The sequence below is a fragment of the Drosophila virilis genome, chromosome 5, assembly GCF_030788295.1.
Source record: "Drosophila virilis strain 15010-1051.87 chromosome 5, Dvir_AGI_RSII-ME, whole genome shotgun sequence".
NCBI lineage: Eukaryota > Metazoa > Arthropoda > Insecta > Diptera > Drosophilidae > Drosophila > Drosophila virilis.
In genome coordinates this window covers 19,383,398-19,407,512 of record NC_091547.1, presented here as the reverse complement: position 1 = coordinate 19,407,512, position 24,115 = coordinate 19,383,398, and the positions used below count along the sequence as shown (strand labels likewise).

The window sequence follows — 24,115 nt, the reverse complement described above, 5'->3', positions numbered from 1 at the left end:
TGCCATGCATTTTTTCCTCTTCTGTGTCTTTTCAGTCTTCTTTTCGTTTTTCTTGCGCATGGTTCGTTGTCGTGCTCGAGTCTTGGCATTTTTGCATTAAAACGCGCTATCGGCGCTTGTAAACCAACAAAAGTTAAACTGTTCTGCAAAGTGCAGCGTGCTTGGCTGGTAATTATGCCTAAATACATACAATTTTAATTTGTGTTACGTGCTTAACTAAATTTAAATGCCAACCATAAAAAAAAATTGGTGTATCTCAAAATTAAAAAGAACCAGTAACAAGAAGTTGCTGAAAGCGAGTTGACATTGAAGAGCGCGCGTGTGTATGTGTGTGTGTGTGTGAGTGTGCGAAATTCTTTGTTTTTATTCATATTTAAATACGCGCAAAATTAGATTTGCGAAAAATAAAACAAATCAAGCGAAGGCAGCAACAACAACAACAACAATTGCAGCTCAAGCGTTAGCGCGTGCCTTTTGATTTTTCATTAGCTGTTGCATCGCATAAAAATCAATAAAAAAAAAAACAAGCTGGCTATTGTTGTTGCTCGTTTTTGTTGTTGTTTTCGCTGCTTTTGTCGCGCCAGGAGTTTGTCGCCGCCGTCTAACGTTTCCGTCAACAATCGAAGCGCTCGCGTCAAAGCTCGCTCGCTCGCTCGCTAGTTCGTGTTGTATTTTTGCCATATCGTGTTATCTTGTTGTTTTTTTTCGCCGTGTTTATTGTAGTTGAGAATAAAGACCAGCGTTTAAGCAATTTGCTATAGACCTAATTATAACGCTTGCTTTGTTTATTTCTTTTATCGCCTGGCTGCAGAAGGAGTCGTTTGCCAAGCTGCATTTCGAGACAACAACAAAGAATTTAGTGGAGCATCCAATTCTGGGTAAGCAATGTGTGGGAATAACAAAATGGCGCCGGGCAACTATCAATTTGACAAGTTCAATAATCGAAAGTGTATTGTGTTCTCTTTTCCACGCACACTCACGCAAATTGTATAACGGTTCAATGCACCGTGCTCTGATGTCTGTTGGCGCATTTGAATTATTGCCGTTGTTGTTATCTCCTTTTGCATGTCGCGCACTGTTGTTGTTGTTGTTGTTGTTGTTATTGTCTGACGCTTTGCTACACTTCCTATCAGATGCTGCGTCAGCTGCGCGTGTACCGTTATACGGGTGTGTGACTCAAATAACTGCATTTGCTGCTGTTGCTGTTGTTGTTATTGCTCTTGGGCGTTTTTTTTTTTTTGTTATTTTATTTAGATTCGTTTTGTTTTGTTTTTTTCTGGTTAATTCGCCTTATTTGGCACAGTCCGCAATTTGTTTGTCTCAAATTTGGCGTAATTAAAAATCAAATTGATTTTTCCGTTTGCAAAAACACACGAATAAAACAACAACAACTACAACAGCAAAAGGCAATCAAATTGTCAGTTAGCAACAACAACATCGATTGCTGCAACAATGAAAAAGCAGTTTTCGTATTAAACAGTCAGAGAAAAAAAAAATAACTCAGTCAAGGCATTGGCTGCTTATTGTTGCTGGTGCCGTTCGCTTGCCACACGTTTGTGCCGCGTGTTGTTGTTGTTGTGTGTTGCAACAATGAGCATGGCTAATTTTCGTTATAACAAAAGTTAAGTACTCGACTCTTTAAGCTTTGCCCGTTGTTAACGAAACCGTTTCTGTTGTTGTGGCTATAACAATAACAACTACAAACACGACAACAACAAAAACAACAACAACGACAATGACAACAACCAAGCGAAGAAGCAACGGGCCGACAAAAAAAATGTTTATTTTTCTTTCGTGCTTGTTTCTTTTGCGTGGCGCTTAGGCATTAACCAACACTATCGCAAAACAACCAATAGAAATGATATTGCATTAGATTGGGTTTACTTGTTTTTCCCCCAACTAAATTGGTCAATTTCTAAGCCTCTCTACTTGCCAAGATTAGCTAACGTCAAAGTTAAGTACTTAATATATTATTTTGAAAAGTAAAAACACATGAATCTAATGGAGCTAATGCTGTATTCCTTTTAGGGTAGCAAATGTCTTGTTTTATTTTTGGTCAATTAATTCCAACTAGACCTACAAATACTCTTCAACTGTTAAAAATAAGTTTCCTATCTGGAAACAAATACGCAAAAAACAAAAACCAAAAATGGTACTTCCCATACCGGGAATCGAACCCGGGCCTTCTGGGTGAAAGCCAGATATCCTAGCCACTAGACCATATGGGATTATACAATCCCTACGAAACGAAACATATTTATTAAAAATGGTTGCCATTTATAGATTTTGTTAAGGCTCTTGTCCTAGAATAGCAAAGGAAAAATATGTTCATTTTACTCTGAACACAAATATCCCATATTGTCTAGTGGTTAGGATATCCGGCTCTCACCCGGAAGGCCCGGGTTCAATTCCCGGTATGGGAAGTAATTTTGATTTATATATTTTGTGCCTGAATTTTATTTTGTTGTACTTAATTTATTGTCATTTTGTTAGCTTGTATTTGAATAAAGGGTGCCTTCTGATTAATGCGCTATTAATCAACTGTTTTTGGTTGCCTCTCAAACATTTCCTCAAATGGAAAAAGGCCAAAAATCTGGAAACAGCTTCCACTTCACTTATTTTTGACCCCTGCTGCAGCCAATTTAATTAAAGTGGCTTTTTAATGAATATCAGCTAAAAATTGCTGCCACTCATGATCCGGCTCAACGAACTGCACACAGATGGGGTTTTTCTTCTTCTTCTTCAAGCCCAGCCGCTGTTCAATTTCCAGCTGGAAAAACAGCTATAAAACGACTAATTCATCAAAAGTGTGGCAAGCAGCAGCCGGCGAGCCGAGATAGTGGGCCATTGTTGCAGTTGTTGTCGTTGCGCCTTGGCACGCCCACTTTTCGCTGCCTGCCACTTTCGTAGCAATTGAATCTTTGTTGTCTTTGGAGCTGTAGCTTTATTTTCTACGTTTTTTTTTTTTTGTATGCCATCATCAGCTTTGCTCGGCGTCATCGTCCCAGGCATTAGAAGCGCGTGTGAGACAATATGCGATTGAGCAAGAAGCAGCAGCAGAAAAAGAGGCACAGCATACAAATTAACATTTTTATAGTGGCTTTTTGTAGCCAGCAGCTCGCTCAAAGAAAGCCAAGCCCCAAGAATCGACGAGAGCAGCAGCGACAGCAGCAACAAAAAAGAGACATTCAACCGTTTTTTTTTCCCCCCCCTTCTGTTTCTGTTAAACGTCAAACGTAACGCCAACGCCAAGAGACACGGCTGCGTTTTATTTTTATTGTTAAACCAGTTGAGCTGAGTTTCAGCAAGAACACAAAAGAGCAACAACAGCTGCCGTCACCCTCGCACTTCCTAGCTACGGCTCTGAAGCTACGCTGACTGCATATTAAAGCTTTTTTTGCCTGCTGGCTGCGCAACGATGTCTCTGTTGTTGTTGTTTTTTTTCCAAAGCTTTGTTATGCTTTGATTTTCGTTTCGTCTGGAATCCTTAACGCGCAGTCTATAATCCGCTTGTTGTTGCGACCCCCCGTTTCGTTTCCATTGCGTTGTGCCGGACTCCAATCATTTGCATGTGTCATGCCAAGGCGCTTAATCACATGCAATGCATTTTCTACAGCAAGCAGTGTCCATTTCGTTTCCAGTCTCCAATCATTTTAATGTCATGGATGCTGGCGCTTAATTACGGACATTGCATCTTTACAATAAGCAGCATTCGCTTTGTTTCCATTGCCTTGCATGGTGTAATTTTCAAAGCAAGCAGCCTTTGAACGAGTCCGTTTCATTTCCAGTTTGTTGTGCGCAAGTGGAGTATCCCATCAATTTTATGTGTCATGTTGCCAGATTGATGTAATTTCGACCATATTGAAAGCGAAGTGCCCACATTGATCTCTCATTAATTTTTTATATAACAGTGTTGAGGGGCGCTTAATTACCAAAAATGCAATTTCTATAGCATACATGTCTCGGTTTTAAGGTTCATTTCGTTTTCATGTACCGCGAGCAGTGAGCTTTATTAAACTGTTTCAATTCTACGTGCGGCATTATAGACAGTGCAATATTTACAGCAAGCAGTGTTCGGCTCATTTCCATAGTGTTCCACTGCGCTTACAGCAGGCGTTTAGCTACAAACCATGCAAATTCTGTTTCGTCTCAGCTGCGTAGCACTTGCCGGGATGCAATCAATTTCAGGTGCCATGGGCGCATGCTCTTAATTACCTGCACTTTTTACATTTAAAAACCTTTGGGCGCTTTTAATTTTGCGGGCCGCCTGTTGCTGCAGCTGCCGCCGCTGTTATTGTGACTTGTGAAGCGTGTGACCGGAGGTGAAATTTCAGTTTTGATTATTTCGGCTAAGCCACAGAGCAAAACAACTGCAAGACGGCCAACTACAAACTACAACTACGACGTCAAACTGTCTAAAACTGGCGATAAATGCGCGCAGATACTTTGGTGTAGTTTGGCCGCGTTTGCGATTCGAATTCGCATTCGATGCTGCCGCTTTAAATGGACAACTGGGAGTGGGTCACACAGCTGCAGACTGTGCTGCAGCAGCAACAGCAGCAGCTGACGGCAGAGACCAACGTAGCGATTATAGGGATGCGGATGGATACCCAGAGACACAGACACAGACACGGACACGGACACACAACGGCCAGAGAAACAGAGCCAGATCCACACTGTAGAGCCTCAGAGACTCCCAGACCGGTTGGCGCGATCTTTTGCTGGTTCGGTTTATTCGATCGCGTTGCGGCATTTTCGATTCTTTGCTTAAAGCGTAAATATTTCAATTTATTTATTGGTCATGCGTCTCTTCGATACCACTTTCTACCCGCTTGTCTGGCAGATGTATCTACATGTGTCGTGTCTTGACCAGCCCCGGACTTAACTCACACACACACACGCAACCAACTTAAATCTGTGTCAACGGCCTTTGACTTGCGAGCGGCGGCCCTTCTTGTAGTTGGGCCTCCGCCTCGGGGCTGCCACAACAGACAGTGGGCGTGCCGCCAGAGCCTTTTCATATGCGCATTTTCACGAACATGAAAATGAAATGAGTGAAAACGCTTTGCACTTTTTCTCGTCTCGTCTCGTCTGTGTCGCCTCTGTCTGTGCAAACAAAGCCAAAGAGGTGTGTACGACAATTCCAACTGCAGGCCATGCATGACCCGCGTGTATTATTCCCCCAAGGGGGAGGCGTGGGGCATGGTTAGTTGTTGTCTGATTGCCATGCTAAATGGCTGAAGAGAAAACTATGGCAACGGACAGCTCAATACCCAATACTCCCATAAAAACAAATCATGCCGAACTGTCTGATCGAAAGTTCCTTCTTCATGATACCCTGTTTTCAAGTAACTTGTATCTATAAGACCAAAGAGCATTAAATCAAAGAGTTTGTCGAGGATTTCCTTATTATTCTTTTAATTTATGGCATATTTCTATTAACCCTTTTCTCTGAGACGTCTTAACACTTAACTAAGTTTCGAATCCGAAGTCTCCTTGCCCAACTCATCTAAATAGGAATGTTTCTAATATACCAATTTATCACTATATTCAGCTTAAGACACCCCTTAGTTAGTATGCGTGCAGGGTATTTTAAAAGATTAAAAAAAAAAAACTGTTGCCTGTCGCAATGAAATTTACACGTTTTCTAGCTGCACCTCACGACAAGTCGAACCGTTTGGACTCCAAGTTGGAGTCGAAAAACGCAGAACTAAAAGAAAGAAACGTAGTGCGTGAGGTTTTTTAATGGATGGCCCGAAGAAGTTAGCATGCTAATTGGGTTGTATATTCCATGGCGTTGTGTGTAAACCGAACGGAGCGCACTTAAACACTACACTTTAGCTATAATAGGGTTCATTGAAGTTCACTTTCGCCCCAGGGCAACGATTGGACTTTAAAGGTCAGAGTTTGATAGCTGCTCATTTAGATAATGGCTGAAGAATATATTTATGGGGCGCCAACATAGTGACTCAATAAAAGCCGAGGGCTATAGCCTTTGCAGGTTATTTAAGTGATTTGTAGCTATTTACTGCACATAAACTGAATTTTAAAATTAGATAACAAAACTGTGACATTTTGATTGACAAAGAAAAAAAAATAGAAAAATTTTACTTCCCATACCGGGAATCGAACCCGGGCCTTCTGGGTGAAAGCCAGATATCCTAGCCACTAGACCATATGGGATATTGAGTAACGGTTGTTTATAATCTAAAATGAAATAATTCGAATGCATTCTAAAAATGTTTCGTTCGTTTCAAATTAGACTGCATATTAAAAATATCTCTTCATGCTTTTCTATAAATACAAACATGAAATTCAAGCTATTTCTTTGCTTTTTCAGTCCATCTATAAGCTCCATGGTAAAATACAATAGCACAACATAAAGATTCAACTTCATCCGCTTGTGCTACAAATGTTTTCTTTCAATAGAATCGGCATTTAGTTTGTCTGTAACCACATTTATAGTAGTCACTTTAAGAGTATCATCATCGTGTGTAGCGTAGAGTGAAATCCAAAGTAAATATCTTGATTGCCGACATTGTATCTACGTATCTCAAATGGTTTATCCATTTGGGAGCGTAATTTTGATGTTTGCCCATTGATGATTGCTCCCCACCTCTTCGACTCTCCAACCTACTCATGGCTTTTTTATTAATTACCAAAACGAGTCTTTGAGCATTGAGCCCGGTTTTTCGTTCGATGGTGGTTTATTTTTATGTCAGTTCGTGTTAGATAAATTGAATGAATCTCCTCTGGCTGCACTTGAAGCGCACATTAAAATTGTTGCCTGTCAGCGTTCCGTTGGTCCCGGGCCCCTGCGCCCGAACCAGCCAAATGTCTTCCTGCCTTTCGGGGGAGTGGGGGACCAACTACCGTTGCAACTGTGCTAATGCAGTGAAAATCTTGTAAACCTCATATAATTTACTGACTTCGGATGATGAATCAATCATTGCGTCTGCATCTGCTTAGCTTTGGCTATTTAAATGAACCGGTTCGCACCACAACTCCCCATATATCTACACGGCTTGTCTAATGAGCGGGGCACTTGTCTGCCCGCAGCAAGATGAATATAAAAAACTCAAGTCTGATGCGAAGCCAACACTTTCATGACGGGCCAGTCAGCCTGCCTGTCTGCCAGCCGGCCAGCCGGCGGCCGGCCTGTCCATCTCCATGTACGATAGTAAGGTAGGGTTAATGTTTTCTCCATGGGTACTGTGAGAAAGTCCGTTAATAAAAAAAAAAACACTGCCTACAGTTATGTGGCGCTTGCACGTGTCTCAGCTTACGGCTTATTACAAATTCAATTTATTAATTGGGTTGATGCACCATGTAAATATGATTGGCCATTTAATTGAGCGCAGAAGGCAAACGAACCAGTTATGAGATTTGCTTGGAGCATCGTTTCAATGGGAAACCCGTGTGGTAAAGAGACAGATAAGTTTTGTGTGGCTGGCCAAATAATGTTTTTGGGTTTTTGGCAGATATGAGATCAAGTTTCCCCCAAGTAATCCATTTGCCAGACTGCCCCGTTTCTTTAAAGGTTTTGCTTCCACAGAAAACGGGTTCGCTTTCCAAGAAGCGCGCTACCATATGGAGTCATACATATGGAGTCATACAAACAAAAAAAAAGTTCCCTCTATCAACTCAAATTAAACCCCAAAAAAGAAAAATGAAGTGTACAAAAAAAACGACTGTTTGATGATGTCACCGAAATTTACCACTCATGAGTGCTTCGCTCTTGAAAGAACTGCTAGAATTGCAGTTTGAGACTGTCTATGAGCATAATACTCACATATCATGTGCTGGTCAATGTCTATAGGTTCGGCATTGCAACTTGAGTACATTCATATTTCTTCAAGGGTCTCCTCTGTCTGTCTAGTCTCATTGGCAAACCTTGTGGAGCGTCTCGCTTCATTTAACATAACTGTTCAGTTAGCTGATGTAATTAGATGAAAAATTATAATTAAATAATTGAAAGCTCAAACTGCAAAGTTTGAATGTGAATGGATCTAATAATAAAATATACCTAAGAACTGGATATGGATGAGAATTCGACTCGATTCCGAGTAAACCCAGCTGTTGTGAAGGTCTTCAATGAGTCGCCGCTCGCGACTAGCTAATTATATATATATATACAAGTTAGGCGAGTCTACATAAATCTTCTCGTCGTCTCGAGTCAGTTTTTGGTGCCTTTACCTAAAACTAATAATAATTCATATAATTTTCGCATTGTTCTTGCTTAGATATTACTTTTTAATTTGCCAATCCTTAAGTGCCGAAACTTTTAATTCCCCTTAAACCCCGCTGTGGTTTCAATTCCATTTGCAATTCAGTTTCAGTTACTTTTTTCGTGTTTCTTTTGCATGTTTGCAAAATCTTTTAACATTGTGCCAGGTCCAATGTCGCGAGCGCACACACAAAAGAGTTAAGGTTAAGATCTAGACACAGGGGGAGAGACATGAGGTTTCATGTTTTTTGCTTTTATCGCACATTTTGCTCAAGGTGAGGCACATGTGCTCAGATACAATGAAAATGAAACAGCAACAGCGCTCGCAAATTGCAATTAGCTTAAGCGCTTTCGTTAAATTCATTTGGCGTGTTAAAGAACACTGCAACTTGTGTCTTAATCAACACTGGCAGACTAAACTCTAAACAGGTGAAACAATGGCAATGAAACGGCACACGCATTTCAATGAACGACAACCGTATTCTTTCGAAGAGCTTGAGGTGTAACTATGGCAATGAAACAGAAAAAGAAGTAATATTACTTTCCGAAACTTAGACAAGAGTTAACTTGGGTCTTAATCAACACTGTTAATTTCAATTCTAAACAAGTAGAACAATGGCAATGAAATTAGCCAAAGTACTTTTGTTGAGTTGACCATAGACTTAAGCAACACAGCTCTGTCCAAGATCTTGTGGTGAAACTTTGACAAAGAAGCACTTAAAAACATCCCATAACTTTGACTTGGCTTAATAAAAAACACTGCATGTAGCGCTTACCAACAGGTTACTTGGGTCTTAATCAACACTCTTCGAAACAGCTCGAGGAGCTTGTGGTGGAATGTTGGCGTTAAAACACTTATGAAAATAATATCACTTTCCATAACTTCGACTTGGCGTGTTAACCAACACTGTAAATTGACCATTTTGCATTTGTCTGACACTGGCCGGCATATTGGTAATTAATTGTTAATTACCTTTTTTTTTTAGTGACACGAAATTACTTTTCAATTAAACATTTATTACCACCATCATCTTCATCAACGTGTCTTGTTTTTTGTTGCGTTGTCTTTGTTTTTGTGTGTGCTTTTGTTTTATGACTACTGCATTCAATTAAATTAATTGCTTTGGAAATTGAGTTCGTTTTCTTCTTGTTGCGGCTGTCAGGCAAACTTGTTGAACACTGAAATTGATCGGCGAGCGAGCCTGACTCGGGCGCCGCTCAACTTTCATTTTGTTTATGGGCTTAATTTTAACTATTTATAATAATTACCACGGCAAACAAACCTACAAAAAACAAACAAACAACAACAACAAAAAGCACACTTTATGGCCTGTCATTTTTTTTTTTTAAATTTTATTTTATTTTTTACTGTTGCGCGTGAGCGGGCAGAAAGTTCAGACACAAGAGTCAGAGGCTGTGCGCCGCTGAACTGACCAAGCTACCAAATGCCAGCAACAACAACTACTACAACAGCCACAACGTTGTCTTCTGCTGATCAGCCAAACCAGCGGAGGCGCCCCACAAGTCAACGCCTGACGCCTAGTTGACCCCAAAAACAGACAAAAACAGAGTTGGTTGCTTGTACTTGAAGTAGTTTAACTACTAGAAATCATTTGTGCAATGCACCCACCGAAATTTGAGTGAAAGGGCTACCGAAGTGCACAAAGTTGATGCACATGCCATAAAATACTTCATGTACAATATATATTATATGGGTGTTAAGTGCCTTAAGCTGGGATGGATATAACCAAGGGACGCTCATGTATAGAACATCAGTAGATGAGCAAAAAAAAGCAAGTATATAGAATACTGGTAGATAGGATCGAATTTGTAACCTATCCAGCAAGCTATGCCTGCATTTATAGCTGGGATTGGGGCAAAGAAAGTTCAGCGGGTCAATCTATTGTAATCTTTGCATAATTCACGAAGAAAAGAGAGTGTATATAAAGGGCGAATGGAAGATGCCTCAACAGAAGAGCAAAATCTTTGCCGCCAACAAGAAACTTATGTATGATCAACTTATGAAAGCTGGAAAGAATATTGTCAAAAGAATTGCACCTCTTTTTGGAATAGAATTGATCTAGCATGGATCTTACTTGCTGTATTGCTTTATCTAGTATGGATAACATTTATTAAAAATTTCTGTAGAGAAGTGAAACAAAAAATGCATGGACAACTGTGTGATTTGGGTTAAGAATTAACTCAAGTCAAGCTCATGCTAATTTGTTTAAAAACTCATTCGGCATGACATGCAAAAAATGCGACTGCTCTAATCTGGCTGAGTAAATAAAGCTGAAACCTAGCAACTTTTTGTTAAACAATAGTTGTTGCTAAGGTTAACAAAAATAAAGTTGTGATGATTTATAGTCTTTAGCTTTGGGCTCAGTTATCTCACGGCTATTATAGAGCCAGTTGGAGAGCTTTTTTCTTCGCTGTGGTTTTCCACAACACTTGTTCTTTGAACCTCTTTCAGCAGACAGACAGACATATCAGATTTCCAGACTCCACTCCACTTCGCACAGCTCAGCTCTTTAGAGACGAGTTGCTCGGCTGTCAGTGTCTTGTTTTTACGACCCGGCAATGTGTTTCTTTTGTGGTTTATCTAATTGGGAAATTATGTTGCTACCAGTATCTAGATAGAAATGAGTTGATATTTAACCTACAGCCAGAGTACGTGCTACAAATTGTGCAACACGATTTACTGGTGGTTCGGGTTTGAACCTTAAGACATTGTTGGCGAACATAAAAAATAGGATAAATAAACTCAACCGAAAGGCCGTTGGCTACTTTCGCCTCTAAAAATCTTTCAACTGACTCTGATTCATGTAGTTGCTTGTAGTTTACAGTGCACACGAATAATTTGGTTGCTTGACGAGCGGCTCGGAAGACTTAACGATGGAGTTTTATATATTTATACTTTGTTTTTGTTATTTTTTCTTCTTCTTCTTTTTGGTCAGCTAATCACATGTTTCCGTTCATAGCCCAAATGCTTGTGGCTGGTTGCAAGTTTTGCGGTTTGTTGTCCAGCTTTGCGCTTTAATAACTTCATTGTCAATGCAACAAACGGGTGCACAAAGCTGTAGCAACTGCAACTGCAACTGCAGCGACCATAACAAACGAAACATGTGAGAATGCGGCGAAGCTATCAAATAACAACGACTATAAATGTACCCTGTAGCATACAAATGTTATTATTTGAGAGGGAAGCATTTACTTGAGCAGTGCACATTTTGTTTGGTGTCTTGAAAGGGAGTTTAGGATACGGATACCCATTGAATAATGCTTAAGATCAAAGCAGATATACGGAATCATATATAAATGATGACAATCCTATGAGATATTTGGACAATAATAGCTTGAGTGCTTAAAGCTATGATTTTCGCTTACTTTTGAATATTAAATTTAAATCGATTTACGAAAAGCAGCACATGTTACATGCAGAGTGTACAACTGATATGCCCCCATTAACTACAGGGTATCATCAATAGGCTGCAGTGAATGTAACAAAACAACAACAAAGAGTGCAACAGCGCTTGACTTCTTTTCTAAACGCTCATTGTGCATGCTCAGCCCGCGGCCGGATTGGACCTGATCTAGATGCGGATACGGCGACGGCGACGGCGACGGCTGCCACCGGTGCCAACGACTGTGGTGTCCACACGGTAGTCAATAGCGATGATATCGTGATCGTGAGCGTCATCGCCTGGCAGATTTATGGAGACAGAGCACAAGGAAGCGACCTGCAACCGCGCATGGTAGAAAAAGAGAGTTTCAAGGGGGGCGGCGAGGGTGGATTCGCGACGATTTCACAAATCAGAAACGCAATAAAAAAATGTCTTCATTGAGATCATCATCCGCCTGGCCGAGTGACTGTCTGGCTGGTTGGTTGCTTAGCTGATCTTTAGCTACAGGTTTTATGATCGCATTGCTGTGTTGCGATTGATGGTGGGTAGTTTTTATGTGACCGCCAGTTCAGACAGATCGGGCCACAAAGCTGACTTTGCCATATTTAGTTATTGGTCGTATATTTTGTTTTGTCTCATAGTATTTATGGGTGCATGACTCCAAAGTCAGCGTCATCGTCGTCATCATTACACCCGCACAAGTGGGCGCCCAGCTGCTGTGCCCCTTCCAGTCCGGCAGTTTCGCAAAGCCTTGATTAGATTAGATCACAGACAAGCCAAGAAATAAAAAGAGATAGAGAACTGGCGCTTGAACTTCGCCCCAGTCGACAATCATTTATCAGGCTATTTATACAGCAGATGAAGATAAAAAGCCAATGAAATTTCTTAGAAGTTTGTATATGCTTTTAGCTAGAATTCTATATACAAAAGCAATCGCATATAATTAATCATTGAATTGAGTAACTCTTGAATTAAAGGTGCGTGATTTATGTGCATCACTCAGCAAATTGTTTGAGAGCCGCAAGAAAACCTTTAAAACAAACAATCATTCTTTCTTACTCAGCACACGTGACAGCTAAACCAAACGAAGGAAGCTTTAATGTGCTTTCACACAGACACAACTCGCCCACGCATAAAAGCTTTCCATTGCAGCTGCTTCGCAGTGTTTTCTGTGCGTATTTCTAAAAGCTCACTAATACATGCAAATCTGCTGCAGAAATCCTACATTGTTTAAACGCTGACACTAAACAGGAACCCAAACAAAGCACTGCCCTTAATCAGGGCGTGTCACATTTAATGTCATTGAAAGCTTTGTCTAAATCCGTGTAATGCCGCTTGACAAAACTCATGACCGCAGCATAATAGACCCAGCCCAGAGAACACTTACAACAAAAACCACACAAACATTACACAGACAAATTTCGAAATTTACATTGAATTGATTTAATTTATGCGCCGAACTGAACTGAACCGAATGCTGTGCGGCGAGTTGATTAGAAACAGTTCACGCCCGCCCCTACCCCACAAAACATAATAAAGTCTCTGCCCCCTGCTGGCATATTTGCCTTATACTTATTACAAAAGTTTCAAACTATTTCAAATAGTTCCAAAAATGTGTCGAACCAATTGCCAGCTGCTGCTTGCAGCGCGATGAATCAGCATTTGTTGTAACTCTTACAAGGCGCAGCGAAAAGCGAGAAGAGAGGAGAGAAAACATGGAAATGAAAAGCTATTTGTCTTTTGTTTGGCATATCACAAAAATAGATACATTCCCACGCCCACGTGTCTATTTCTAGGTCTACTCTCGATTGTATTGTGGGTTATTATTACTATTATTATTGTTATTATGGTTTCGTGGCATTGCATTGTGTTTTGCTGTTGTTCGCTTCCTGCACAGATTGTGCAATTTGGCGCGTTTCCCACTTTTGCTTCCCTTTTCTCATTTCTTTTTTTCGTTTCTTATCTTTCGCTCTCCTTTTGGGCACGCCCCACATTGGGGGCGGCACTTTCCATTGCAATTAGCTGCTTTGTTTGTGGCATTAATTTGTGTTATTTTAGGCTGCTCTCTTTTGTAATTGCTGCCACTTACCGTTGTTCCAATTCCGTGCGTTCCCCTCGCCAAATTTTTCTGTTTGGCAGCGTTGCCGGTGTGTGTGCCGTTAGTTTTCATTGTTGCTGCTGTTTCTATCTGCTTCTTCCACAACATTAATGGCGCTCACTTTTGCTTAGCCACACGTCGACTTTAGTCTATACCCTGCAGCCGTTAGATCTTCGGGTGTTTAGTTTGCAACAGACTTTCTTTACTTATATAAAGTATTAGATGTATATGCAGGCATCATTCTAAATGTGAATGTGATCACATTATAAGTGAAGTCCTTGAAAAAGTGTCAATGTGTTTTCGCATACCTTTTACTTTTCTACTGGGTAGCCTCTAGTCAAACACTCTCACGTAGAGCATTTATTTATGCATACACAGTGTGTGTGTGTGTAGATATTTATATATTTGCTTTTTATAAATTTTCATTTTTCCGCAACACTAAAAATAACCGCACACAAACGGCAACACACACGCCTACATTTTATTGTGTATATAAAGTGTAAAATTTATAAACTTTGCGAAATTTGCACAAATTTTTCACAGAGCAAATATCATCACCACCTGCTGTGAAGAGGTCACAGTGGGGCGAGTGTTTATGAAATAACAACATGTATTTGCATGAAATTTGTGAATGAAATGGGGCAGGTCGTCAGTAAAAGACACAAAATAAAAAGTTGTCGCATCAATATTTTGATTTATTCATTTATTTAATAGATATACTAAATAAACTATGGACTTAGAATAACTAACGAAGCGCTTTCTGCTTAGACCTTTGGCTGTGTACACTTTTGGGAAAGCTGAAATCTTAAAGCTTACATTCATGTTAAGTTTATTTACTATAAGTTTATATAAATTTTCTAAAAATATCAGATATTAAATTTCATTCAATTCAATTTGGGCTAATTTAGATAATATTCTAAAAATACCAAAATATTCTTTCACCTTATTCAATTTGAATGAGTTTATATTAATTTTCCAAAAGAATCGGAATTTAATTTAGTTTAAAAAAAGAGTTTAATGTCTGTATATCAGTTTTTCGATAAACTCTGCTATACCTTGCGCCACTGTGCGACGGCGTCAACGACTCACCGAGCGGTTGCTGCCCTCCGCTTGCCCCCTTAATCTTAGACACCTCGCCCTACAGCTGGCTGCGAGTGCTAAAATTAAATATTCAAATTTGTTGCCTTAACATTTGGTTGCGCTCCGGCGCTTTGCTGCCTCTCAAAGCAAGCGGTACACATAAAGTTTGGCAATAAACTTACACATATATTTATTTAAATGAATTTATAATCGATAGATATGTGTGTTTTTAAATATTGGTTGCCAAAAAAAAAAACAAGTTAGTAAGGTATTAAAGCTAATGGCAAATTTCCGCTGAAGTCTATGAATCAGATTTCGTATCTGTGCAGAAAACCACTCAAATAAAAAAGATCTCGCGGCGTCATCAAGCTTTTGTTTATGATATGCGCTGATAAGCAATTTACACACACACACACACACACACACAGACCCACACTTGAATGATAGTGTGATAAAAGGCTGCAAATTTTGCAAGAACTCGCGTAATAGCTTCCGGTTCAACGAGGTGGTACGCAGCAACAACTACAATGTGCATAAACAGCGGCATCGCTCTCTCTCTCTTTCTCTCGCTCTCGGTCTCTCACGCGCTCTCTTCCTCTGTTAAACATATGGCAATGCCGTCGGGGTGCCTGCTGCTTTCAGTTCTAAACGATTCATCGTCGCGTACGTGCGCGTTTTAACATCTCTTTGATTTTTCATTTGATTTGTTATTGTTGTGTCTTGTTTTATCACTTCACCGCGCTGCGCTTTGATATTATATTTGTTTATAATAATGTTTGTGCAACCAACAGCAACAATAACAATAATAGCTATAATAAATACGACTACGACAACAATAACGACGATTGCAGCAAACGTTTTCGCTGGCTAAATGCAAACTGTGAGTTGTGTTTAGTTATACCCGCCCCTTCCAGCTGCCGCCCTCTCAGCTGTTGCGCTGCTGCGACAGCGACTGCTGTTGCTTGCGTGACTTTCTTGGGCGCCCACCAATACATACATACATATGTATGTGGGTACAGTGAAAGCTTTACTAACATACAGCTCGCCTAGCTGGTCAGTTTCGTGGACCTTTGCTTTTTAGAACAAAGTTCTCGCTTTGTCTGTCTATTTTCGTACAAAAGTTATTTTTAAAGCAATAAATTGCATAAAATATTGTGTAATTTAAAGAAAATAAATAAGCAAAATATAACAAATAATAAATATGTTTGAACATGTGTGTGTATTTATCTGTTATTTGAGTCACTGCCGAACAAACTGTAGCTGCAGCTGTACGCTCGAGCGAGCTTTTACTGTACGTGTACATATGTATCTGAGTGTAAATGCGCAACGTTTTCTTATCGCGCGTTTTGCTTTACGTCGTCCGGCCTATCAGTTTTCCATGCGTGTGTGTGTGTGTGTTTGTGATTGTATTTGTATTTGTATTGATTGCATTTGCACAAGAAGTGGGTTATGGCAAACTGAGCAACAAAAACAACAAATAACAAGACAAAACAACAACAGCAACAACAACGAGACGAAGAAAATCAATCAGCAAAGTGGCTCAGCACGCAGCGCATGTAATTAACACGCAACCAACTGTTGCTACTGTTGCCTATTGCCTGTTGCCGGCTCCTCTTGGTCTTCTTCTTCTTCTTCGTGTTAACTGTTACACACAGCTGATGATTGTGTCGTGTCATGTTTGTTGTTTTTATTTATCAATGCAAGCGACACAATTACGCTTTAATTGAGTGCGTACGAGCAGCAACAGTTTATAAACAAACATGTTGCTGCCAACCAAATGGAAAGTGTGAATATTTAAGAAAAGAAGAAGAACAACAAACTCTCGCTCTGCCTGTCTGCACTCTATGTGCGTCTATGCGGCATTTATTTATCGATCGATGCCGTTGCCGTTGCCGATGGCGGTGATGTAATTTGCATAAGCAACAGCAACAACAACGAAAGCTCAGCTCGGGCAGCAACCACAGCATCTGAGCATCTCAGCAGCTGGCAACCACCATGTACATACATAGTTTCAGGTTTTGATGCCCACCAATGCGTAGGCAGCGCAAGCGCAGTCAATTTTTGTTGTCAAATACCCTAACCAGCTATTAAATAGATCCTCAATACTATGAAATGCCGTTTGTCGGCAAAGAATGTAAATTTGTATAAGCCCTAAAGATACCTTTCTTATATTAATCTTGTTAACAATAAACTAATCGGGGCTGTCGATGACGATGACCTCAGCAGAGTTATCGATTACGATAACTTATAATCGAAACCATGTTGAATGCTTAATCGAAAGTCAGAGCTTTCTAGGAGATTTACCACATTATAACGTTGCTCAATGCAAATCTGAAAGATTCCTAGCACAAGATGTTTTTTAACATTTGGATGAGAAGTACAGATTAGTATTGCGACAAGAATGTACGCAGATAAGGCACATAAAGATTAAGCGTAGCATTAAGAATCTATCTTTCTTTCTACGGTGAACCCCAAAATAAAAGACTTGCCCACTTATCAGCAGAAATGGTTGAATAATAATAAACCCAGTTGGGCAACTGAATGGAACAAGCGGCCACATATTAAAACGAACTTAAAAGGTTTTTACGCGACCTTCTCAATGCTATATTTTATTTTGCTCGAGAACCCATAAGGGGAATTATAACTTTGAGCAAATTTATATATAGTTATATTGTCTTGTGAGCAACATTGTTATAGAGTATTTGTGTTATTTCGCGTACTTGCCAATCTCTTTAAAATGTTGTCTTAGTCTGTTTCGCCGGCTAAGCGAGCAAACAAATAACAAACAGCCAATTGCCTTAAATGCCGCCACAAACCCCGCCCACGGGCGGTTGGCGTACAAAATATAAAATTATAGCAAGTGCCGATTGATGAGTTAGTCGATACGATTTGCTAATTCTGCCGCGATTTGAGTCAGCAGCAGCTGTGAAATCCAAGTCTCTTCAGACGTCAGCGCCTCCAGTTCCCGCGTCACCCACCCGCCGGCCGACGCCAACTGACGCGACCGGCGAGACGAGTGTGTCATGCGGCTGGCCTGGCCTGGCCTGGCCTGGCTAAAAAGCCGAGAGAGTCGAACGACGTCGCCGTCGCCGTCGTCGTCGTCATTTGCTGCTTTTAGACAATGCTACAAGTTCCTACACCTACGACCTAGAATGTGCCGAATATGTCAACAGGTATATAGCCAGTATGTTTGTATGTATGTACATAAATAAATTGTTATATAAACGTAGACGTCGGACGCGTTGTTTATCTGAATATAAGCAGCAATATGTATTTTATAGCAATTGAGAAATCCACTGTGGCGCTTTCCACACATTGCAGCAAAGTTTTTAGTCTGTGATGACATTTTATATTAAATGCAGGCGTGGCACATGACGACCTTGAAAAAAAAAACTATGCAAATTAAACAAATATTCAACAAGAAAATCATAAATATTTCATTTTTTCATCTAGGCTAGTTTTTAACCCTTGTCGAGCACGGATTCGCTTCGTATCCGTGGCCCCTTTTGTTTGCCAGCTTCGTCCTCTGCACCCCGCACCATGCCCTAAAGTGGGCGCAGGGTGTCGAAATTCATGGTGTTGATTTTCAAGTTAGAGGCCATCTCTTTTATGCTGAATCACAACATGCGCAGTGCGTCGTTTGCTGCTTGAAATAGGCCAAGTTTGCCAACCCGGGCAAGTTGGTTCCATGGTGTAATGGTTAGCACTCTGGACTCTGAATCCAGCGATCCGAGTTCAAATCTCGGTGGAACCTGGCTTATGTAACTCTTTTTTTTTTTTTTTTGTTTAAATCTTTTTAAAACAATTTTGTACTTTAAGGGTTTAAAGTAAAATTTTAATTCAATACGGATTGTGTTGCATTATTATTTTATAATCTCGTGAAATGCATTACGCGTCAAAATGTGCAACAATTGTTTATTAATGATTCATTCAGTGTTTGCTCTGCCGATAAGCATAATAAATATTGCAAGGCAGACTATGAAAATCCGTAAGGAATTTGTATGGAACTGAAGAATAAAAATGATATATAAATAAGTTATTCGAAGTTATTCACAATAAGAATAGTCTTTGACTGTGAATAAATACTCACGAAATGTCCTTTAGGTAGCGCAAAAGTATGCAATACTAAATTTAAACTTTCATAATAGAAAATTGTTATAAAAGAGCACAAAACTGCATTACAATAGATTAGAAATTGTAGGGAATATTCCCAGTAGCCAAATAGGAAAAAGAAATGGGGTTAAAACAAATAAACATTTTTGATTAAAATTGCAGAGATATGCATAATTTGTTATACAATTAACAATGTTTAAAGGGTAGCATGTTGTGTTAGGGCACGTTAACTATAATTAAAATACCTTTAATTAATAATTTTCATAATTATATACAAAGATAAATAGACCTTGTCAATGTGTGTGTGTGTGTCAATGTGTGTGGTTGTCGTAAATGCGTGGAATTTATTAAATTTAATAAATTTTATAGCCACGCACACGCGGCTAATACATAGCCATAAATTAGAACAGAAAATTGAGCAAAAATAAATGCCAACTAAATTATTTAGGAGCAAAATAAACACGCACAATCAAACGCAGACGCACACACACACACACACACACACACTTGTTCAACTTGTGCTTGAACAAACGCCCATAAGAACGCCGCAAAGCAGCCCACACAAGCGAGCAACAACAACAACAACAAAAAGCTGCCAAAGCTAAGCCCAGTCAACAACAACAACAACAACAAGAACAACTCACTCAAGTGTCGGTCAGTCACATAATGTTTGTCATTTAGCTCGGGGGGCCAATTGCCAATTTGTAGCGCACTTTCGTTGGCAACATGTGGCAACATCGGCCGACAACAACAATTGACACAGATAAGCGCAGCAAAGCTAAGTGCATTGGCGTTGTAATTTTATTAGATAAAAAAAAAAAAGAGAAAAAAATTGTGTCAAGGGGCTGCGCCTGACAACCAACAACAACAACAACAACAACAACAATACAAATTATATTAAATTAGTGACTATTTTGCACGAAAATGTGTGTGAAAACAATGGGGCGAAGATGAGCGCCAAAAGCCAAATGCGAGTAACGCAAAGCCAAAGCACACAACAGCAACAACAACAACAACAACAACAGCAACGGGCAACGACAACAAGCAAAAAGTTTTAACACGCGTGTAGCGACCGCGACGATGGCAGCGCAGTCGCTGCGCTGCACACTGTCATTGCCGGCTGGGCTGAACGCCCTACACATGCGCGCTGCCGTCGCGCTCAGTCTCCGTTGCCTTTGGCGCTCTCCCGCTTGCGAGCTTCGCGTGTCTGCGTCTGTGTGTGTTTGTGTGTGTGTGTGGGCGCATAATGAGAATGAGGTTTTCGTACGACATTGAACTCGAAATGTGGGGCTGAAGAATAGCGAGAAAAAATATGGAAACAAGAAAACGAAATTAAAGCAAATATCGTGCTGGCTTTGCTTTACCACTATGTACGTGTTATTGTTTTCTTGTTTTCTTGTTTTTTTTTTTTGTTGGCATTTTGTTTTTGCTGGGTGGCTGCCCTAAAGCCAGTAGGCATTGCCTTGCTTTTCAACTACAAGAACATAAGCAGTAAAAAAAAACCTAAAAAGTAATAAATAAATTTTATTTTTTGCCAAATGCTGCCTGTTTAACGGTATTTTGAGTTCCTTTCTATTTAGTTTTGTGTGAAAACACTTTACTAATTTCCCATTATGTTGATTGTTTTTTGCAGTTGCGCTTGAGAAGTTAGTGGAACGAGAAGCGATTGTATTGCAATTGAAATAAGCAACAACAGCAAGTTAATAATTGTTTATAAACAAAGAAACGCGTTCACCTACACACACACACACACGCACACACACACACATACAGCAACAAAATGGTGGACTATTACAAAGTATTGGATGTGGCACGCACTGCCACCGACGGTGAAGTGAAAAAAGCGTAAGTATTAGAAGGAGCTGCAATAGATGGCGCTCTCTTAATTACTGCATTCAGTGTAAAACGAATTCACAATGGAATGCAACCTGGAATGCTGTTAAACCGAACGCAAAAAGCTCGAGCTTACGCGCAATTAAGAGAGCGCAAAACGCCATGCTCCGACTCTTTTTGTTTTTCATATTTGTTTGCGCTCTAATTAATCTCTTTTGATCGCAGCTATCGAAAATTGGCGCTCAAATGGCATCCAGACAAGAATCCGGACAATTTGGAAGAGGCAAACAAACGTTTTCGTGAGCTTTCCGAGGCCTACGAAGTCTTGTCTGATGGTAAGCGATAAATTCATACAGGGTTGCCCATAAGTTTGTGTACTTTTTTTTTTTTTTGCTGGAAGTGTAATAGCTGTGGGGCACATTTGAATCTCTTTCCGTTATTGTTGTTGTCATTGTTGTTGTATTTAGCCCGTAAGCGACGTATCTATGATGCTCGGGCCACGCTGCACAAAACGTCAGCGAGCAGCAGCAGCAGCAGCAGCACAAACGGTTACTATTCTCGATACCGCAGCGGCAGCGGCAACGGTGCATCATCGACGAGTCGTGACTACGACTATGATTATTATCCCAGCTATAGCAGCAGTGCGGCTGGGCGGCGTGGCAATCGCTATCAGGCGTTTACCTTCCGCAACTTGTTCGAGGGCACGCCGTTTCACAAACTGTTTGGTAAAAAGAGTCTCGAGACGCATAAATTTTGTTTTTGTTATTTTTGAGGTTATGCCATTGTTATCGTTTTTTTTTTTTAGTTTGGTTATGCGCTTTTTGAATACCCTGTACCAATTGAAAATGGTTAGGTTTTTGTGCAAATGACGACGAGCTAAGTCGAGCTGTGGGCCATGTTCTTGCTTGTTTTTCAAAACTAAACCAAGATTATAAAATATTTCCGATAACGCTCTATCGATAAATATTTATTTTATGCCTCGAGTTATCTGAGCGTATCTCGTAGCTTATAAAAGGCAGAAACTTAATATTTGGGGACTATTTCACATACGTCCAAGTATCCAAAGTCTGTCTTGTTTATAATTTAGATTTTTGGTATACAAGCACTCTTTTATATAATCCAAATGTTCTGCAATTTTCAAATCTATCCTTTTTTGTTTTGTATAATTGTTGTTGTGCTTTTTATAAAGCAACCTTGCGATCACGACAATTTAGAGCTGTGTACAGGGTATTTGCTAGTCGGGCACACTCGACTAGAGCACTCTTTTGTTTTTTGGTTTTTGTTATTTGCCAAACTGACAAACAACCTTGACGCGCACGACGTTACTTTTTTGGTTTTATTTTGCATAAGCAACGCGCAACTAAAAAAAAAGCCACCCACCAGCCACATAATCAATAAGATCAATTGTCATTATCATCGTCAGAATCTTGGTCATTATCATCGTCAGCAGCTTGTGCAATGTCTAGGCCTTGTCTAATGCCCCGCCAGCGAGCTAGTTAATTGTTTGGACTAACAAAAAGCCAACATGGAATGGAAACACTTGAAACAATATTTTTAATATGATTTCTCGAATGCTTGCAGAAAAGAAACGCCGCATTTACGATGAGTACGGCAAGGATGGGCTAGGGGATCGGGCCCAGAGCCGCTCGCATGCCCGTCATCATTACACGCACGACTTTGATGACTTTGACATTATGGGCGGCTTTCCGTTTGTGTTCCGACCGCCCGAGGAGGTCTTCCGCGAGTTCTTTGGCGTCAATTCGCCCTTCGCCGACTTCTTTAGAGGTGCGTAGCTTGCATAATCTACATATACATATCATTATATCATAACATCTTTGACCTGTTGCAGATGCCAATGGCTATTCACAGTCAAATGGCGCCACTAGCAGCAGTCGACGTCATGGCGGACACACTGGCCACAATAGTGTCAACGGCGGAGGCGCTGCTCGCCATCATCATCATCACCATCAGCACAAATTGGCGAGCCCGTTCGGTGCGCCCATGCTCAACTATTCAATGATGGACTTTTTTATGCCCACCAGCGGTTTCACCTCCTTCTCCGCCAGCAACAGTGTCGCCGGCGGCGGCCACCACAGCAACGGAGCCGTTAAGCGCACATCCACCTCAACGGTATTTGTCAACGGCAAAAAACTGATGACCAAACGGTAGGTTGCAGCCATTTCGATTGCTGGTTTAGTTTGACAAGACCCTTTTGTATAAGATCCTTCTCCTAACTTGGATAGCTCCGTAAGAATTGGAATTCGCTCACGATCATAACTCTGTCAAAACTCAGCCTCCTTTTATTGTTTCCTGCAATGCTTTCCCTCAAATTCTATGCAATTCATTTTAAATATCGTTCTGTTCACATTGTCTCATGATCTTTCTATATTGCAGCGTCGTCGAAAATGGCAAGGAAACTGTCTTTTCATATGAAAATGATGTCCTTAAATCAAAGACTGTGAACGGAGTATCCCAAAAGCTCTCTTCAATAGCGAATTAATTCAATGGGAAACAACACAAGTGGATAACAAGTTATTTATCAAAAACAAAACAAAACTAAAAAAAAAAAAGTAAAAGCTGGAAAATAATAATAATTCTATACGAACGCGCGGACATAACAATAACAAAGAAAAAGTCATAAATTAAAAAAAAAAAAAAACCAAGAACAAGAAGAAGATAAACGCAGATGAACGCTTTCTTAATGCTTCGTTGATAAATATGTTTAATGAAATTGTTCTACATTAGAATTTAGTTATGTTTTAATGAAACCGTTTATTTGGAAGGGAGCAGCAAAGGCGGGCGACGGCAACAGCAGCAGAAGCAGCAGCAGCAGCAACAGCAACAGCAACAACAGCAACAACAACAACACCATCAGCAGCAGCAGCAGAAACAACAGCAACAACAACGAAATGGCAGTTAAATAAATTACTTGTAGGGCTTATGGTTATTTGAGTGCAAATTTGATTCGAAATTCTGAACATGCAGGCAAAACAAATTTGTTGTCAAAAGTTTCGAACAAAAAGGCCTGAATTACATTTAAATATTTGAAGCCGAGGTAGCAAGAGCAAAGCAAACAAAATAAAGCAAACACAACTGAAATGCTGAAAACTCTTAAGCGATTTAGTTGATAGGTTTTTGATTTGGGCGGATCCAGTCTTATGCTGTTTATTGTTTTTTTATAGTTATTTCAACCGTTAGTCAATTAAGTTGCCACAATACTTACTACAAAAGCCAACAAAAACCAGCAATAGCAGCGGCGGCAGCGGCTACGCACAAAACGACCAAGAAAATGCGTTTGCTTTGCTATTTTGTACATTATAAACAATGCAGAGAATAAATCTAAACAATTATATATACACA

General features: G+C 40.1%; 1 protein-coding gene and 4 non-coding genes across 10 annotated transcripts; 3 read left to right on the top strand and 2 right to left on the bottom strand.

Moving 5' to 3' along the window:
• Nucleotides 1–29: 29 nt before the first annotated feature.
• mrj (DnaJ heat shock protein family (Hsp40) member B6 mrj) lies at nt 30–24,115 on the top strand. 6 transcript variants are annotated; one of them, XM_015174269.3, is made up of 8 exons: nt 30–168; nt 812–878; nt 20,556–20,767; nt 20,981–21,090; nt 21,223–21,480; nt 22,337–22,540; nt 22,605–22,920; nt 23,150–24,115. In XM_015174269.3, exons 3-8 carry the CDS (start codon nt 20,703–20,705, stop codon nt 23,253–23,255), a joined length of 1,059 nt encoding a protein of 352 aa, XP_015029755.1. In that variant the 5' UTR covers nt 30–168; nt 812–878; nt 20,556–20,702; the 3' UTR covers nt 23,256–24,115. The 6 variants fall into 6 exon arrangements, with proteins under 6 accessions (XP_015029755.1, XP_015029758.1, XP_015029757.1 ...); XM_015174272.3 differs by lacking the exon at nt 21,223–21,480 and having other exon boundaries at nt 32–168; XM_015174271.3 differs by lacking the exon at nt 812–878 and having other exon boundaries at nt 35–168.
• Nucleotides 2,157–2,228, bottom strand: TRNAE-UUC (transfer RNA glutamic acid (anticodon UUC)). The gene has a single exon. It is a non-coding gene; the product is annotated as a tRNA-Glu (tRNA).
• Nucleotides 2,352–2,423, top strand: TRNAE-CUC (transfer RNA glutamic acid (anticodon CUC)). The gene has a single exon. It is a non-coding gene; the product is annotated as a tRNA-Glu (tRNA).
• TRNAE-UUC (transfer RNA glutamic acid (anticodon UUC)) lies at nt 6,112–6,183 on the bottom strand. Its single transcript has one exon. It is a non-coding gene; the product is annotated as a tRNA-Glu (tRNA).
• TRNAQ-CUG (transfer RNA glutamine (anticodon CUG)) lies at nt 18,492–18,563 on the top strand. The gene has a single exon. It is a non-coding gene; the product is annotated as a tRNA-Gln (tRNA).

What these genes read in the sequence shown, in the direction of transcription:
- mrj (XM_015174269.3), top strand. Translation starts at nt 20,703, where the DNA reads ATGGTGGACTATTACAAAGTATTGGATGTGGCACGCACTGCCACCGAC. An exon ending in GCCGTTTCACAAACTGTTTG is followed by an intron (nt 21,481 to 22,336) that starts GTAAAAAGAGTC and finishes GAATGCTTGCAG; the next exon opens with AAAAGAAACGCCGCATTTAC. An exon ending in CTTCGCCGACTTCTTTAGAG is followed by an intron (nt 22,541 to 22,604) that starts GTGCGTAGCTTG and finishes GACCTGTTGCAG; the next exon opens with ATGCCAATGGCTATTCACAG.